General features: G+C 38.6%; 2 protein-coding genes across 2 annotated transcripts; one reads left to right on the top strand and one right to left on the bottom strand.

Moving 5' to 3' along the window:
• Positions 1-4893: 4893 nt before the first annotated feature.
• LOC140926908 (ATPase WRNIP1-like) lies at positions 4894-12922 on the bottom strand. The gene is made up of 6 exons (XM_073376584.1): positions 12208-12922; positions 10135-10329; positions 8806-9038; positions 7849-8330; positions 6187-6266; positions 4894-5269 (listed from the first exon to the last, which is right to left on the bottom strand). Exons 1-6 carry the CDS (start codon positions 12865-12867, stop codon positions 4985-4987), a joined length of 1935 nt encoding a protein of 644 aa, XP_073232685.1. The 5' UTR covers positions 12868-12922; the 3' UTR covers positions 4894-4984.
• Positions 12923-12993: 71 nt separating this feature from the next.
• Positions 12994-17707, top strand: LOC140928447 (protein SYS1 homolog). The gene is made up of 4 exons (XM_073378200.1): positions 12994-13174; positions 13246-13313; positions 16597-16636; positions 16847-17707. The coding sequence occupies exons 1-4, from the start codon at positions 12995-12997 to the stop codon at positions 17045-17047; spliced, it is 489 nt and encodes a 162-aa protein (XP_073234301.1). The 5' UTR covers position 12994; the 3' UTR covers positions 17048-17707.
• The last annotated feature ends 515 nt before the right edge of the window (positions 17708-18222 follow it).

The raw sequence follows: 18222 nt of genomic DNA, 5'->3' as shown, positions 1-18222 counted from the left end.
GATCCTTGCAGGTCACTTCACTGCTTGTTGTCCATCCTGGGCGCAACAGCACTTTAGAGCCCGTTCTGGCAAAAGTTTATTTAAATACGGCCGAACTGCCGAAAAAACCTACATTTGGCAACAGATAAAGCCAAATAAAGAGAAAGCTTATTAAAATTTCATTTTTCTTCAAGTTTTGTTTTGTTTTGTTGTTTTTTCTTTCTAGTTTTTAATTTCTGTTTTTTGTATTTTTTTTTTTAGTTGTTTTATCTTTCATTTTGTTGCTTTTTTGTCCTTTTAGACTGGAACAAAAAGATAATATATGAAATAAAACAGATGGGTGTTTTATTCCTCAGGTTTTGAGTCTGCAGCAGGAATGGCGTCGCAGCCAGGAATGAGATAAATCTGTTAAGTTTGCTTTTCTGCAAAGAAAAAATATATAACATTATTTAAAACGTCATCTTTAAAAAAAAACGATGATAAGAGAGCTGGTTTTCTGCAACTGTAGTCGCAGCCTGTTAAATTTGCCACGCTGATTAAACCCTTTTTCAGTCCGATAAGGCAGCATTTTAGGGGCTAAGGGCTAGAACCCGCCCTTTTTTGGTCACAAAGACTTTATAAAAAGGCTATCCGTATGCAGAATGAGGGATCTATGGAAACCTCAAATAAAACTCAGAAGAGTATCTGTAATTTCTGAATAAACTCACCAGGTCCTTAGGTGTTTTAACTCCGGTTGGCCTGTCTTCTTTTAAATAGATAAAACTTCCTTTTTACCCTCGCAGACTACAGGTTGACAGTTGTTCGCTAAGGAGAGAAGGCACTCGGAAGAACAATTAATTGTTCTGACAATCTTCCCATTTTGGTTCTTTACTTTCTCTCTCGTATTCCTCCTTACTTTTCATCACCTGAGATTCAAACATCTTGTCGAGGGAGGCGATGTTAACTATGGCTGATTTGGTGACTCTAACAATGGTTAAACGCTCAATCTTTGTTGTCAGAGTTGCTTGGCCAGCTCCTGTTTTCTTTAGTAACCCACTCGGGGCTACAAATGGCGGGAAATGGTGGGTGGTCGCCAGGTCCGGCTTGCACATCACTGTGGGAAACTTGAACGACGGGGCAAATGTTGGCTGGCCTCGGGAGGAAGGCCTTAGGTAAGCTGTCATGGGAGAGATGATGTTATAAATTCTCCGCGCTATCAGAGTTTTCTTCCGGAATCAGTTTCCTTTTTAGCGGCAGGTATTTTGTTGATGTCCATGACTCTTTCCGAAGACGTTTTCAATGACACTATGCCTCCCTGTGAAAAACTCTATAACGCTGAGGCAGCATTGCAATCACGTTTTCGTGAATTGGTGTCATCTCGTTACTATCAATCTTTTATCAATCTTTATGATAGTCGCTCCTCCAGATGATGGCCTGCCAGATCACTGGAAATGACTCAGCAGATCATAGTATCCCCGGTAATAATATGACAGATATTGATAAATACTCCTACCAAGGCTGTGCCCAAATCGAGCTCCTGTTTGGTTTGATCTAGTTCCTGTTCTTTCTCTACCAGCTCCTGGGTCTTCTCCCAAGCTTCCCCGTCAGTGACGTGTAGTGGGTTTTTATTTTAAGATGTTTTTCTTTCTGTCCGTTCAACTCGCGAACAACACTTCTGTGCCTTCGTTTGATATCTTCTTCCAATACCTTCAGCCTTTGTAACTTTTTTTTAAAATTGTGTTCTTTTAAACTTGCCGACCATTCTAGATCGGTGAGATTCTTTTGAGATTATTCTCATAGTTCCTCTTGTCGTATTTTGTTATCCTCTTCCAGCCACTGTCGCTCTAAACGCGGGTTATAAATCATTGTAGCTTGTTTTTTGGGGGCTATGAATGTGTGATAGCATTTTGTTGGTTTAAAGTTGCCAACAGCTTCTCATAACTGTACATATAATACATTTGCGCCTCCATCAAAAAGTCGTCGGAATCTGCACAAAAAAAAATGTACAATTTTTAGCCAACAAAAACAAAAAAGTTTCTCTTGAGGAGAAAGCATAATAAGATCTTAATTACCAACAAGAAAATGCTTTAGAAGAGACTGAAAGGAGAATGCTTTGATTGCATATAAAATCAGTCACAAATATCTCGCCAAACTCCTCTTTTCTTCTGTCAAGATAAATTTTAGTGATGTCATAAACAGTTGTCAAATTTCTTTTGCGCGCACAGACTCTTCTGGAGCTGCGATACTTGCAGTCAGCACAAGGGCACTTTAATCCTTGTTTAGAAAACCCGCGAGCGAGACAGTGCGCGAGCGAGCGGGAAAGACGCGATCCACATGCCAATCGAGCTAGCTTCTCTTCTTCTAAATGGTCGTGAAATAGTAGCTTGCCTTCCGCTTCGGTAGACCATCCATAACACCAGTTATGCGTTTTACCAGAGCCGTAAAAGAGCCAAACATAAAAAAACTCGTCAGACGTCACAAAGGGAAATTTTTAACAGAAAGCCTGGGTAAAAAAGTGAAACCGAACAACATTTTCTTCTCAATTATGTCTCATATTTAAACTGTTCAGACTTTTTTGTGCCTTGTTCGAGGCCAATGTATCTTACATTAGTAAAATCCAACTAGTGGTCTATTAACAATGCTGCGTTCTGATTAATTGAGCTACTACTAGGTAATATGTTATAGCCCACTAGTAGCGAAAAGCGCCGGCTTTTTTGCAGCAAAAAAGGATTTAAGTCTAGCTTTAACTAGCTAAAGTTGTTTTGTCTCGCTATTTTTGACCAACTAGTTGGATTTTACTAAAACAATTATTCCTCTCGCCCTCGTGGCCTCTGAGTCAGTAGCCCATGCTATTGACTCAGAGCCCATTCTGGCTCGAGGAAAAATTGTTAAATGTCTACTGGATGAGGAACTCTTTCACTTCCCAAGCCACTAAAATCTGGAACTCACTTGAACCCGATGTAAGGAAAGGAAACCTATCCAAGTTTGCAAAGTCAATTAAGAATAAATCACTTTAATTCCATTTTTTATCTTGTATATTAGAATCAGCTTTTATCTATCCCATTCTTACTCACAGTAATTTTTAGTCCTTTTAATCCTTATATAGTGACATTTCCAGATGTACATTTTAGTTGGGTTTTTTTATGAAAAATCTACTTGTTTTATACATAAATATAATATATTTTTAATTCTCTATATTTTAAGGCTATTTTAAGTGTGCACGTACTCATTTTGAACGAGCTTTTTAGCTCACTAGACGCTACGTGGGTAAAAAAATAGTGGCTGATTGCAAGCAAGTTGCTTTTTTTAGAATCGCACGCTAGAGGTGTAGGTTACCATGACGTCATTTGCCAAAGATGACGTCATTGACAACACTACCTTGAGAAAGCGTTAGAATTTTTCTGTTCTTCAGATAAGGGGATATTTTGGACGCTCATTTGGCATCAAGATTTAATCCTTCATATCTCATAATCTATTTTAAATTTTTTAGCTGGCTTATATTCCTTCTTGTGTACATCTTACAACCACGTTACTAGGCCTTCCTTGGGGGTTAGCCTGAGGAGAAAGATTTTCCCAGAAACACCTGATACTTAGGCTACCAGGTTTCAAGTTCCGGTACCATCAATTAGCAGGGGCACCCAATGACCGTGTTTTTTTGCAAAATATCTGTTCGGAGAAGGAGATATTGCCTAGAATTTTTTATTACTTGAGGACGGCTAAAAATTTCTAAATAACCGTTCCATTCATGTACAATTTCGAACCTTATCTAATAAACGCACTACGATTTTCTTTAGTTTATTTTTTCACATTTCACTCCCCTAGTTAGGCTATTTTTCGTAGGAAAAAAGGAAACCTGAAATTTTCGGATTCAATTCAATTTTCGGGGAGAGAAATCAGATGCAATTTTTCTAAAATTTTCTGGAAAATAAAACTAAAGCCCTTGTAATTTCGAAAACACTCAAGTTACCCTAGGATGACCGAACAGATACAGATTTTATAGCGCCACTTAGAATGCATTTCTAGAGCTCCAAAAGTACTCTGGATAGCCTTTAAAGTGTTTTTGATGTATTTAGGAGGAAACCGTATTTGGGTGCCCCTGAATTAGGTTTTATAATCTGTCTCAATACTTTATGCACAAATGCTTTTTCAGTTGAAAGGAAACTAATTTGTGGTCTCGATGGTGTTTGCAATAACAGACGTTGACAGGACAATTTTGTGACAATGATCCCCATTTACCCGAAGAGAGTTAACAATACATTGTGTGTGAGCAATAGGCACCCGTTCCCTCACATGGACCAGGCTGACCGCAGTACTATTAATACATGCAACAAAAACTTTGTGATTATATGGCAACCCAGCCACTCGGGTTAGCTGGAATGACATATAAAAGTTGGCAAAATGGACCAGCTAAGCCCCTCAGGCGTCGGTTTTCAAAGCAAATCTCAACCCCAGCTGTTATTTTATTTCCACCTACATGGTGAATTTCAGCCCAGGTGGAATGCTAAAATAAGGTGGAAAAATTGGCTGGAAAAATTTTTACAAATTATTTCAAAACTCAAAATACAATAACAAAAATGCAACACTACAAAATAAAATTTTCCTATTTCAAGGCCTTACCAGTAGCTACCCACCCTCGGAGACCCAGGGGCAATCAGACTACCCCTGGCAGTGGTGGATCCAAGGGACGGTGCCCCCCCCTTATTTTTAGACCAAACTGAGACCCAAAGGGCCGAACAACTTTTGTTTGGAGACTGCCACCTCCCCCCCTTATCTCAGGGTCTGGATCCGGCACTGCCTGGGTCACTGAGGATGATAACTACCATACCATAGCTATACTCTCCAGACAACTCTTTCCAGAAAACACTGGAACCAACGCTGAGCGTGTGTTTTAACAGAGGTGACCACCTTGCAGAGAGTAATATCAAGTAAAAATGACCGAAGATCAACAAGGTCTGACTTGACCTTTCCATGTACGGCAGGGGTCTATCATCCAAGAGAGATGATGGAAAACCTATAGTTCTACTTTCTATTTTTTTTCTTTTTTACTCCAAGTAAAGAAATCAACCCCTTGCACTTCCGGAGGTAGGTATGTTTGATCAACGGGTCCATCAAATGCAGGATTGTACTTGTAGCCAGCACCATAACCTAGACCTTTCATGAGTTTGGTTGGTGCATTTCTAATATGTAATGGAACTGATGGTTGAGGGCCTTCCCAGCCATTCACAAGCTTTTTAGCTTCACTGTATGCATTGTATACTTCAATAGACTTGCAAGCTCTGGCGAGGTACACAACAGCTTGGGCAAGAATCACCTGTGAAGAGAACAGAAAATATTTATAAATACAGGAAACTTCTTTCTCAAAATCCCAGCCTTTCAATGTTTCAGGTTGCCCTACCTATTATAGGGTTTGTACAGATTTTTAGATCCGAAATTCAAGACTTTTTCCAAAACAATAGTATATTTTTTCACACTCAAGGTTACCAAATAGGTGGTCAATAGAGACCTTGAAAAATGCAGGAACCAACCTTTTTTCAAGATACACTTCAAACGTCAGATAACCACGGTACAATGCAGATATATGAGAGTTATGTGCGATTAAATGTCTTGGCTAGGGGTCAGATTGAATGGGATTTGACAATGAGAAAAAAAATTCACTTATTAAGTACTTGTTGTAGCTTTGAAAAAAACTCCAGACTTTTTACCATTTTTCCAGACTTAATGTCTATTTTCCAGACTTTTCCAAAAATACAAAAGTTTCAAAAGTGCAAAACGAACCCTGTCATTATCTTTGCTTACAAAAGTGATTGCTTGGGAACCACTTCTTCTTATATTTTGTTAATATCATTTTGAAAATGCACCTTATTATATTCAACCCCCTTTAGGAGCCACACAGACTGCATCATCAGGACACATTGACCTATATTAACCAATACTAGCCCCACATATTAATAATGTATTTAACATCATGTGAGGAGACCTCTTGACCATGAGCCTGGCAGTTTCTGGGGGCCTCTATGCCATTCCTCTTATATCTCATTTGTGTAAAACATTCCCTTTTTTTCCTTTTTTTTTCATTGTAAATTCATCTGCAGGATATAAAATCGTATTGTATTCCAACTGCAAATGTCATATTCCTTCCTTTTGGTTAAAATAAATAAATAGATGAATAAATAAATACAGTTAATAGAAGACCGTAGCAACCAAGGAAATACTTTGTGAAGTACTTACATCACACTCTGGCATTCCAATAAAATGACAAGCCTGGTAAGCAGCCACAGTCTGGTTCAAGGCCTGTGGATCAGCCAAACCTGCACAAAACAAAACAACTACAGTTGAACCTTCATTAAGAGGCCACCCTCTGGGTACTGGCAAGTGGTCGCTTAATGGAGGTTGGCCGCTTAAGAGAGGTTAGTCATTAATTAGCATAATCTTTAGCAGCAAAATCAAACACAAAAACAACAGCAGCATTACTGCTCAGTAATCACCTTCTATCTAAGACTACATTTTCCTTGAAATAATAGTACTTTTCTTGAAATAAAGCCAAACTAAGAATATCAAGCACTTGACAGCTGCTGTTAATCAATGCACTAACAGTCATTCCCAAAGAAACACAGAACGACCTGTTGAGAACTGTGATCGATTTGCCCAAAAGTCGATAAGACTTCTGCCGCATTCATCACTACTGATTTTCACAATCCTCTTTCAAGTAAAAGTTAAACATTAGACGGACCAACTGTTAGATCATAAGAGTAATCCATTAGAGTGTTGAAATCATTAAAGCGTTTAGACTAATCGTTAGAGGGTTTGGAGAAACCGTTACAGCATTTGGGCAAAATGTTAGAGCATTAGAAAAACCGTTAGCTATCCGTTAGTTTTGTGAAGGATAACGGACTATCATTAGTGTACATTTAGTGTACAAAGAAGAATATTTTACGAGGAGACATAAAACAGTTTAAAGAACTTGTCAATGACTAGGTGCTTTTTATGCAAATTTAATTAAAAAATTCAGCTGCTTCCTAAAGCTGGCATAGAATGAAACTGGTGAATGGAATATTTAAGTCTTTCACATTATTTTTGTAGCTGCATATTAGATTTTAGATGCTAGGGAACTGTTAGGGTGCAACGAAAGGTCAATGGCTCACCAAATGCCAATTGGCAAGCAACTTTTGTAATCCTCTGTATTAAAACCAGTGTACTTTTAATGAGGGAATCAAAATTGTATCATGTGTCTTATAGAGGGCGCTGACTGACATCTTGTTTAACTGTTGGTCACAAAATAACGGCCACTAATTGTCTGTTGATATATTGGCTGAGTGGCATAATACTATCGGTCGAGTATAAGTTGAGTGTCTGCCAACAGATCAACCAACAGCTGGTCGCGATAGCATCAGTAGAGTATCAGTGAACCATCGGTCAAGTATCAGTAAGGTATCAGTGGTGTATCGGTCTACAATCCGCAGCCCCTGTACCAGATTGATCAGTTACCAAATTGTAGGTTATTTTCATGTATCTGCCGACATCTTGGTTGTCTGCCAGTCAACATATCAGTCGAGTGTCGGTGTAGTGTTAGACGACAGTCAGTGGAGAGACGGTTGATATGTCGACTGACATGTTGAACAACAGTCGACTGGGGTATCAGCCGTTACATTGACCAAGTGTCAGTGATATGTCAGTGATCAATCAACAAAGTAACAACCAACTATTGACCAATAGACTGTAGCAGCTGACTACCATTCGAGTCTCCTTCAATCTCGACTGAGACTCGACAAATATAGCAACCGATATGTTGACCAACAGTCAACTGAGATGTCGATTGATGCATCAGTTGATACTCCTTATAAGAAACATAATCCTCTAGTTCTATTATCAATGAAACAAGAAAACACTTGCCAATATCTTCACTTGCACATCTCACCAGTCTTCGAGCAACATATAATGGATCTTCACCTCCAACAAGCATTCTTGCCAGCCAATACAATGCAGCATTTTCATCACCCCCTCTTATTGACTTGTGCATTGCAGAAATAATATTGTAATGTTCTTCACCATTTCTGTCATAAAGCAGATGAGTTCTTTGGAGTCCCTCTTTGATGTGAGAAACATTGACAAAAACAGTTTCCTTTTCACTGGAATCATGAGTATCATTAGCACCATATGATGGTAGAGTTCCATTTTTGAAGCATTCTCCATTTTGATGGAGTGGTAACGACATACTGTTGGATGAATTAGTATTGTTCTGTGCCTTATGTTTTACAGCAGACACTTGTGACTGCACTGCAAGCTGGAGGCCATTTAGTGCAATCCTGGCATCACCATCACAGAGGTTTGCTAAGGTTTTAATAGCTTCTTCTTCTACTACTACATGATAGTCACTAACAAAAGAATCACACAACAAATTAGCAATTTCACATTGTAAATTTCAACAACAGTTTATTCAATTTGAAAATTATTTACAGTTATGTTGCCCACAATTAGTGGAGCTATTCTCAGTGGGTAACAATACAAGAGTCTGATTAAATTGTCTGTCCTTACTCCATTCAATGGTACTGCCTGGGATACTATTTGGATGAATGAGAACCTGTGCTGCCGTAAACAACAGCCATCACAGGGCTTTACTGCTGGCATGCCTATGAAGTTGAACCCAAGTCAAATTTGCAGGAATGGCAGAGATTAAGACTGAGATAACCAATATTGCGGGCCACTTCTGTTCTCATATCAGAACCGTATCCCAGGAAGTTCCAGTGGCCATGTCGCAGGTAGGTTGGCAGCATATGAGAACCAGGCTTTACCAATTTTAGAAAAACTCAATACCAAAGCTTTCAGATGTTTCAAACTCCTCACCTGTACTCAGATGAGAGATGTACCTGGTTGGTGTCCAAGGAATCCTCCTTGGTAGTAGACACTCCCAGGCTATCAAGAGCATGTTTTAGGATTTGCTCCACATGTTCAGTTGAAAGCTTTTCAAGGACTATGACTCGACAGCGACTGAGCAGGGCATTGTTGAGCTGAAATGACGGGTTCTCTGTTGTTGCTCCTATTAAGGTTATTGTACCATTTTCAACATGTGGAAGGAATGTATCCTATGGAGAGCAAGTTTGCATTTAAAATGATAAAATGCCTGATTCAAGGTTCTCAAAATTAATACAAAATTATAAAGGCTTAAAAAACTTGAACTACAGATGGTCCTCAAATTTTGCCTTCCCAAGGTTACTGCTTGCTTTTTTCAGTTAATGATTAAGTTGCAGAGTTTTCATTAAGAATTCTAGTAGCAGGAGGAAGTTGTAACATTGCAGGAGAATATTTTGAAAGAGTCCCCCCATCTGAATAAAAATTGTCATAGGCTACTGAACATTAACCAGAGAATTCTGCATAGTAAACGGAGATTTCTCCGATCTCTGTTGCCTAATGAACACCCTGAGTTGTAAGACCAGACCCTAAACAAGGCCCTGTTGCGGTAAAATTCAAAAAAGCAACATGGCCATGATACAGCAACATAAAACTAGATGAAATGGCAACAAACCGACAGGGACATGGTCTACTCCTCAAAACACAAAACGACAGTATTTGAAATTCAGCCTATAGGGACATACACCCCCCGAACCCCACCAAGAGCGCCTCCTGACAAGCATAAAACGTCACTTGACCAGTGAAAAAATCTGTTTGTCCTGGACAAAGGTCATGGTTCGTACAACTTCAAACAAACAAATTTCAAGGACTTTTCAAAGATTTTTCCCGGACAAATTATAACAGTTTTCAAGGACTACGATTTATTCAATAAATCCGCACTCTTTAACTCCTTTTTGAACACTTTATTGGCTAAAACACGTCATGGAGTCATATACGATTTTTACTTCTTCAGCCATGGTTGCTCACATTATATTACACTACTTTGCTCTGCAAAATGACTGGGTGTGACTTGTAACATCTGAGGTACAGAAACAGCACTTAAAATAAAGGAACAGAAGTAAAATACTGCTCATGCACAAAAATTTTTTTAGACAAGGCAGTGAATTTCATGGATTTTTCAAGACCTAATAAAGAAATCAAGTACTTTTCAAGGACTTTAACCGAATTCAAGACCTGTTCAAAATTGTACGAACCATGAATGTGTAACGAAAAAAATCCAAATGAGACAAAAATTCTACTGGTAGAGTCATGAACAAAGATGATGATCACCTGCTGCAGTTTATTGAAACGGTGGATCTCATCCACAAATAAAATTGTTTTTCGTTTAAACATCTGCTGTTCATTCTTTGCAACTTTTACTACTTCTTTTACATCATTTATGCCACTGGTGGTTGCTGACAACTGCACAAATCGTGCTTTGTTACTACGTCTTGCTGAGTTGGCTACAATGTGTGCTAAAGTGGTCTGAAGGTAGAAAACAATAAATTAAGATACATGCACTTTAGATTCTACTTTTTGGTCTTTTAAACTACTACTTTTTACAGATTATGTAACAAGAAAGGAGAAAGGAAAGGCATAGGTGAATAAATCCTCAAAATAAAAATGCCCAAATTATATGAATATTCCCATATTCATTCATTGATTTATTTTGCCTTAACCACATAAAATACATTTACAATACCCAATAAATTTATAACATATTAAAGATGTTACACACTATTCTTAATAAATAATTATTTTACAAAATGTTCAAAATGGTAATGAGGAGGAAGCCTATATAGAAGTCGGGGCCTCATGAACTATAGGCCTCCTCAGAATATAGGGTACACCATATGAATTTTATTATTGAACATCATTTAAACATAAAGGTTGGTTGCCATTCAGGCTACTTGCAGTGAAAACATATACTAACCAGAAGGCTGTCCCAGAAGCAATGTGGGACAGTAGTATCAAAATGAGAGCAAAATCGAGATACAAGAGCAATTTTCAGAACGTCTCACTTCGCAGATGAGTTTGTTTACGTTGCATCATATGGTTCTCCAAAGTGTATTTCAGTTTGGCATTTTAACCATCCAATCCTTGTGTTTTTTCCATGAAATCTAGTTTGGAATTCATTTTACACCATGGAAAACCCAAATTTACTACTTTGGTAGTTTCCCAGTGACAAGATTAGAGTTTCTTTTGGGTTAATATGTTTTCACTGCAAGTGTCTGAAGGCCAACAAAAGTGTTTTGCCTTAAGATAGATACCGTAAACCCTCTATTAAGCCCACAGGGGGGCTTATTAATAATGTTTAAGGGGGGGCTTAATAGAGACGGGGGCTTATTTGAGAGGGGAGGCTTACTTAATTCAGCAAAGACAATGGTATCAGTTCTCCATTAAGAACTGGAATACAAAGATGAAAAGCTTTGAGGTCATGCAGATTTGAGATTTTGCCGAAAAACACGTTTTGAAGCTAGTCGAGTGGTTTTCTGGTCATTCATCATTGACTGAATTGTGCTCATTCTGGTATGGTTTGAAAGATCTCTTCACTCTGCACAAGTTAGCAGACAAAGTTGCCCTTGACCGTTAAAACTGATGATGTTACAAGCGGTAGAAAGGACGTGGATCCACATGGGCGGTTACGGGCAGCTCGGGGGCGAATGGGTTAACAGTCATCATTGATTAATATAGTGTATCATTTATTAGTGAAAAATAACAAGGGGAGGGGAGGGGGGCTTCTTAACTTTCTTCCCTTGAAAAGGAGGGTGGGCTTATCAGAGAGATTTGGGCTTATTTGAGAGGGGGAACTTAATAGAGGATTTACTGTAATCTGAGAAGGATATTTGCAAATTCAGGTATCACTTAAGGTTATGCGTGAAGACATTTTTAAAAAACTAGAGATTTAGGACAATGCTTTTGAAATCTTATTGAAGGTGAAAGGCATTCTGGGTTAACATTTTTAGCACCATAAAAAATGTCTGTTTAGTATGATCTCCTTTAGGGGTCAGTTTAAGCTTGAGCCATACCCACTTTGGTCTCTGTTAGGAGTTGAATTTTCCAGTGAGCATCCCCATCACTTTTAAGTGGGAGATCCCCCAGTGGTTGACAAAACACTGACCCTCCCAGTCCATGGATTACCCATGTAGACTACCCTAACTTGGATTCAGGTCATTTTTACCAGTATAATGACCCTAAATGGAACGTTTCCTAACCCTAATCACTAAACTTCAGCGGCATAGTCCATTTTAGGGTAGTCCATATGGGCAATCTATGGATATCCATTGACTGGGGGTCAGTGTTTTGTCCACCATCAGTGCCCCCCTCTCGAGCAGTGAATAAAAATATCCCTGTTTTGATTACCTTTCCACAGCCAGGAGGTCCCCAAAGTATCATAGATGGAATTTCCTCAGCCTCAAGCAGGGTTCTCAGCAGACTGTTTTCTCCAAGCACCTTCGACTGCCCCACATATTCAGCCAAAGTTTTTGGGCGCATTCTTTCTGCTAGTGGCAGAAATTGGCTGTTCTTTGATTTGTGGCCGTCTTTTTTCCCAGAAGAAGACGAAGTTGAACTATGGCCAGAGATGGAATTACTTGTCCCTGAAGGAAGCCCGGGATTATTTTCTGTACTTTTGGGCTCCGATTTGGAGGTTTTTGGTGCTTCGTTTTGCTTCAATCTCTTGGAAAGAGGATTCGCGTCTGAATTTCCCGCCAAATTTGAAAAGTTGTTGGATAAGCTTCTTTTTAGAGTACCCGTCGCAGGACTTGTCATCAGTGAGTTATTAACTTTTCTTTCACTTCTTTTGCCAAAGAAACCAGACGATCTTTGCAATAAAGTACCTTTTCCCAGAGGAGAGCTGTTCATACAATCATGTCGGCTCTTCGTTCCAGGTGGTGTACATCGCTTCTCGTTCGGTGGTGAAGCTTCCTTCGCATTCAGGCACTTATTTACGTGCTCATTCACGGACGAAGCCGAGAAAAAGCTTCCACAAATCGGGCAGTCTACCTGATTAGCTTGTGACATCGCAAATAACACAAATTCCCCTACAATCTGAATCACTTACATTTTCCGTCCTACTGGCGTGCTACTACTCTGTTTATCTTTTTCCATCAAGCGGTCAGCAGACTTCCAAACTTAGATGACGTCATGAATGCTTGGGAAACGCAAAATGGCGGCTGGCTTCAGATCATACGTCTGGGATCCATGCTTAATAATTTCACAAATTGTAGCGGTTCAGTGTGTTTTCTACATTTTCTTGGCACTCTGGATTCTTTTAGTTGATTTTTGGACAGGATCTACGCGGTCGTTAGACCAATTTTTCCGTGCCAAGGTGAGGACAAAGATGTCAATCACGTTCGCTGTGGTTGGCTTTTTTCTCATGCTCTTTTCTCGTTTTCCTAGGAACTGCGTTTTACAACGTTCAAGGGAAAGATAACCATAGCGGCGTTTTGTTTGAATGCTCTGACTGGGTGAGTTAAAAATCGAGGATTTTTGTTATTAATAAGGGTTCGTGTACAGCTGCTGTCATGGGGTGAGAGAATAAATATTGAAGAGCCAAAAACGGAAGTAAAATATAACCTTAGAATATGTAATGGTAACAGGACTGAGTGGAGTCCAATTCAGTCTGTAATCATACGACTGATTAGCAAAATCGGACGACCGCGTAGCAGGAGTCTGATTTGTATAATCACGAGTATGATTACAGACCAAATTGGACGACACAATGTTCTGTTACCAATTAATCATAACTTTAACAAAATTTGTGATATAATAAGCTATAATTTTAAATCAAAACACAAGAAATTCAAAATTTTGTTTTGCTAGCAGTGAAAAAAAAGCCATTTAAGCGCGCGCGTGATGGCAAGTACTGTCCAATTACTTAGGCATGACGCGCACTGTCCTATTAAACTGTCCAATTAAGGCTGAAATCAGGGCAGTTGATAGTCAGATTTGACAATTTTGTTATAGTTATGATTAGTTCTATAAGCGTATCATATTTCCTTTAATAATAGCCAGCCCCTCGAGTAATGGCCTCCCTCAAATAATCGCCCCCCTTTGACGTAACTATTTAAAACCAGCAGAAGTGCGGGCAAAAACCGCTTTCATATGTAGGTGAATTCCTTTTACTGGGGGTCATGAAAACTGGATTGAAAAAAGAGAAGAAAGAAGAAGAATTTGTACAATAAAATTTATTAATTTATTTTAATTTGAAATGATCTTTTGCCTGTCAAAACACCATTCGCATATTCATGAGTTCATTAAGGTTTTCTAAAAACAGCCACTTCGGGAAAAAGTAAGCAGAGAGTTTGCCCCCTAGTGAATTAGCCCCTTGCGAGTTTTATAGTGGAGCTCTTGCGCACGAGGCGCCCGCAGCGGAGCACCATGGGTAAGAAAATTTGGTTATCTATGTATCCAAGAAATTTTGGTTCTGAGAAGATCGTACTTATGTATGTCCACCCCTTCATGTAAGCCAGGGTGAAATTTTGCATTTCAAGTACCAACGTGTTTCGGCAGTAAATCGCATAGCCACCCAGTCTTTTAGAGATAAAGAATAACGTGAAAATTTTATAGCAGCAGTGAGAACGTGAGAAATGCTAGCAGCCACCAGGGTGAAACTGAGTGGCAGCAAAAAAAAAAGTCAACAGGAACACGTAAAACATTTTTTTGGCTGTTTTTGTTGCCATCACTGCTTAGCAGTACACTGTTTTATATAATGTATAAGCCCCTCCAAATATAAGCCCCCCAAACTCCTAACCCAAAAAACCCTCCATTAAATTGCCCCTCCAAACATAAGCCCCGCCATGGGCGCCTTGTACTTGGAAATTACCCTAGAATACAAAGTAAAACAGAGCAAAAACGGTAAATTTCCTTCCAACTAAAAGGCTAGCTGAATCGGTTTTGAAACGCAAATTTCCCTCCGTAGATAAGCCCCTCCAAAAATAAGCTCCTCAAAAAGGGCCTTTGAAAAATATAAGCCCCAGGGCTTATTTTCGGAATTTGATGGTGTTTTGTTTTGTGTAAACTATAGATATTAACGAGAGCTTCGCTTTTAGCCCTATCTAAATCTATATTAGAATAGCTCTAAATCAGTTGTGTATTTGTGGATAACCAAACCTTACACTTACATCTATCATTGCAAGCTATCATATTGTTTGTTTCTTAAACCACCTCGTGGGATAGTTTAACATAGGTTAACTTTACCAGTCAATCAGCAAAATGTAAGGGCTTTCCTGAGGACTTACAAAAACTGGCCGTACCGTACTAATGTTGAAATGAATCTTTATTATGGAGACTTACTTGTGGTAATGATTCTCGTATTGCGTATTGGCTGGCTGGGTACAGGGAGATAAGGGTGGCTGTTTTAGGAGCCAACAAAATTCATATAACCACGAACCGTTTATAAGCCCTTTATTCACCTTTGCTTAAAAAAAATGTAATTTACCTCTTATAAACTGTTGCATAAAGTTTTGAACAATTCCATAGTGAGTTGAAAGTTGTTCTTTAGCTTTATATTATTCAATTTTATTTATTCAGGAAAATGTGGTTTAGCAATGTTAATAGACCTTTTTACCGATATGGCGGCCATATTGAATTAATTCAATTTAAGGAGTATTATAGGATGCCCAGGGGGCATGAGCACATTTCGCTTGTATTTTTGAGCGCTCTTCGGGACATTTTTTCTTAAAGTTCTCTTAGAATAAGATTGTAATGAGAGAGAAGATCCTTGTGCCGTGTTTGGATATAATAATGATCGCCTTTTTCTAGTTTAGTATTAGAAATATGGTCTTTCACTGTATATTTCTCGGGAAAAAGGCGATCATTATTACATCCAAACATGGTACAGGGATCTTTTTTCCCATTACAATCTTATTCTAAGAAAACTTTAAGAAAAAATGTCCCGAAAAGCGCTCAAAAATACAAACGAAATGTGCTCATGCCCCCTGGGCATCCTATAATACTCCTTAAATCGAATTAATTCAATATGGCCGCCATATCGGTAAAAAGGTCTATTGCTAAACCAGATTTTTCTGAATAAATAAATGAATAAGAGAAGAGAAGTAGAGGAGAGTAGGAGCTACAGTATTAGACAATACTCACTACAATATTACATTACTCATGACATTTGTTGAAATACTTGTCATCTTTTTATTTGCTGAAATACAGTCCACTCCTGATAATTCGAACCTTCAAGGGAAATGGAAAAAAGTTCGAGTTATCAGGAGTTCGAGTTATCAAGGGTAAAATTATGTAGAAAATTATCTGAAAGGAAATGAAAATTGCTTCGAGTTAGCCGAAGGTTCGAGTTTTAGAGGGTTCAAGATACCGGGAGTCGACTGTACCTATCATTTTACGGCCTTCCTAATGTTGACACTTGTATCAACCATTTGCAAATAAATGTAATTCTCAACACTGGGAAAGGATAAAGTTAGAGTTATACACAGGGAAAAGTTAAGACTAAGTTGGTTGAGAAGACATGACATGAAAAATCTGCAGCTTCAGTCTGGTGTTGCAATGAAATTTGATGAGTGTTGTAGCTTTGCTAAAAGTTGAACCGCCCAGACCTCCAAGGTGACCAACCTACACAAAGGGATGCAGTTGCCAAATGTGGGTTAATAAAAAATTTATATGAAACAACTATATGGTCCTTTAAAATCTGGGACATTAAGAATTTACATGTATAATACATATTTGACTGTAATACATTTATTGAATATTGCGGATATCATTGTTGAAATTTTTTCATGCTTTTAGGGCAGGTGGATTGTGGGTGATTGTGCGAAGAGCCAAACAAGTAAGTTTAATTATTTTTAATATGTGCTGTCTGCAATGTTTGTTAGATCCCAAGTAACTTGTATTTTGTTTTACTTTTACCCTCTCATGCTTTAGTTTTTCACACAGTTTATAACTCCTTCTCCCCTGAAGCAAAAAAAAGACAAAATTATGAAGACAAGTACGTTAGTAGAAGTTAATTGAGTGTATGTATGGTGTGTTTCTTTTTCAGTGTCTGGACTTTGCAGCCACAGCGCATTTAATTCATCTGATAGTCTGTACAATATATGCTGGTTTTCCTACATCCTTAACGTGGTGGCTTCTAAACCTTGCATGTATGGCACTTATGTCTGTTATAGGAGAGTTTATATGCATGAGAACTGAACTGAAAGCTATACCGGTGTCAGTTGCTTCTGTAAAATCCACTGTTTGACACTGCTGCTTGGATCTGCTTTGGTGAATGCTGGTTGCGTAAGTTATGCAGAGGTGTGGATGTCAGTCAGGCAAGGATTCCATTCCAAGGGTTTTAAGAGAGGGACGTGATAAACACCAAGGAACTTGTTTTCTAGTGGATCCAGACATTGCAAGGTGGGGCTTGGAAAGAACAAGCAAGGCGCCAAGAGCTGAACGCGGCTTATTTCAATATAATGCTTACAAAAAATAATAATAACTTATTACCTCTTGGGCTTTATCAGATTTACCAGAAGGAGTGTATCTCTTGCAATCACCATTGGTTTCAACAACAAAAAAAGTCTTCATTCAAGCTCATACAGCTGTTTTAACACTTTATCCACAGTCTACAGTACTGTACCACCAAGGTCAGTTCTCTTAAAGGCCATGTCGTATTGATACATGTACGTACACTGTAGATCATAAAATCAGGTTCCGATTATGAAAGCTCTGCAGGCAATATGAGTACTTTTCTTCTTCAAGAGCAGTTTTCCAATTAAGAATCAAGAGTTATCTTGTCACTGCTTTGGTTTTACCCTGCTGCCCACTGTGTGTTCAGATTTCTCTTTTTAAATCTTTCTTTGCTAGTATGTGACAAGAACGACAACGATAACAAACTATGGTCATTTGCATGACCATACATGTAAATGTACATAGAGTACTACTGAAATCAAAAGAAACAAAAATTCTGCCACACTTTTTGATACACCATTTAGAGTCCCCCTTTTTTCTCTAAGTTCATATCATATGTACAGAGGGGATGGGTGTCAGAGTTTACATGTATATCCCAACCTTCCCCCGTCTGCTGCAAGAGGATTTCGTACTCTTCCTCGGGTCACTTACATATTTTTGTACATTCCGTACATGATGTGAAACCAAGATGGCTGCCATTTACAGCAATCTTGATGATCTTTTGCAAAAATAGGGGTTGCTAAATAGTCTAACTTGGTGCATACAGCTGTAAGTGTGTTACAGGTCAAATCTGATTTCAGGTGAAAAACATTTTTCTAACCTAGGTTGATTCACAATTTCATGTTTCTTCTAACTTGCTAGAAGAAAAAGGAAATTGAAAATCAACTTAGGCTAAATCTAAATTAATCTACTGAATTCACTGTCTTTGCTGGGATCCTCTTTGTGCGTTGTTATCTAAACGTTGTC

This window comes from Porites lutea, chromosome 2, assembly GCF_958299795.1.
Source record: "Porites lutea chromosome 2, jaPorLute2.1, whole genome shotgun sequence".
NCBI lineage: Eukaryota > Metazoa > Cnidaria > Anthozoa > Scleractinia > Poritidae > Porites > Porites lutea.
Note: the sequence above shows the minus strand (reverse complement) of the source record. Positions and strands in the feature narration are given on the sequence as shown.

Coding starts and splice junctions, on each gene's coding strand:
- LOC140926908 (XM_073376584.1), bottom strand. CDS start 12,867: ATGTCACAAGCTAATCAGGTAGACTGCCCGATTTGTGGAAGCTTTTTC. Junction 8,331..8,805: donor CAGGTACATCTCTCATCTGA/GTACAGGTGAGG, acceptor TTCTTTTGTTAG/TGACTATCATGTAGTAGTAG. Junction 6,267..7,848: donor ATGTGCAAGTGAAGATATTG/GCAAGTGTTTTC, acceptor TGTTTTGTGCAG/GTTTGGCTGATCCACAGGCC.
- LOC140928447 (XM_073378200.1), top strand. CDS start 12,995: ATGCTTGGGAAACGCAAAATGGCGGCTGGCTTCAGATCATACGTCTGG. Junction 13,175..13,245: donor ACCAATTTTTCCGTGCCAAG/GTGAGGACAAAG, acceptor TCGTTTTCCTAG/GAACTGCGTTTTACAACGTT. Junction 13,314..16,596: donor TGTTTGAATGCTCTGACTGG/GTGAGTTAAAAA, acceptor TCATGCTTTTAG/GGCAGGTGGATTGTGGGTGA.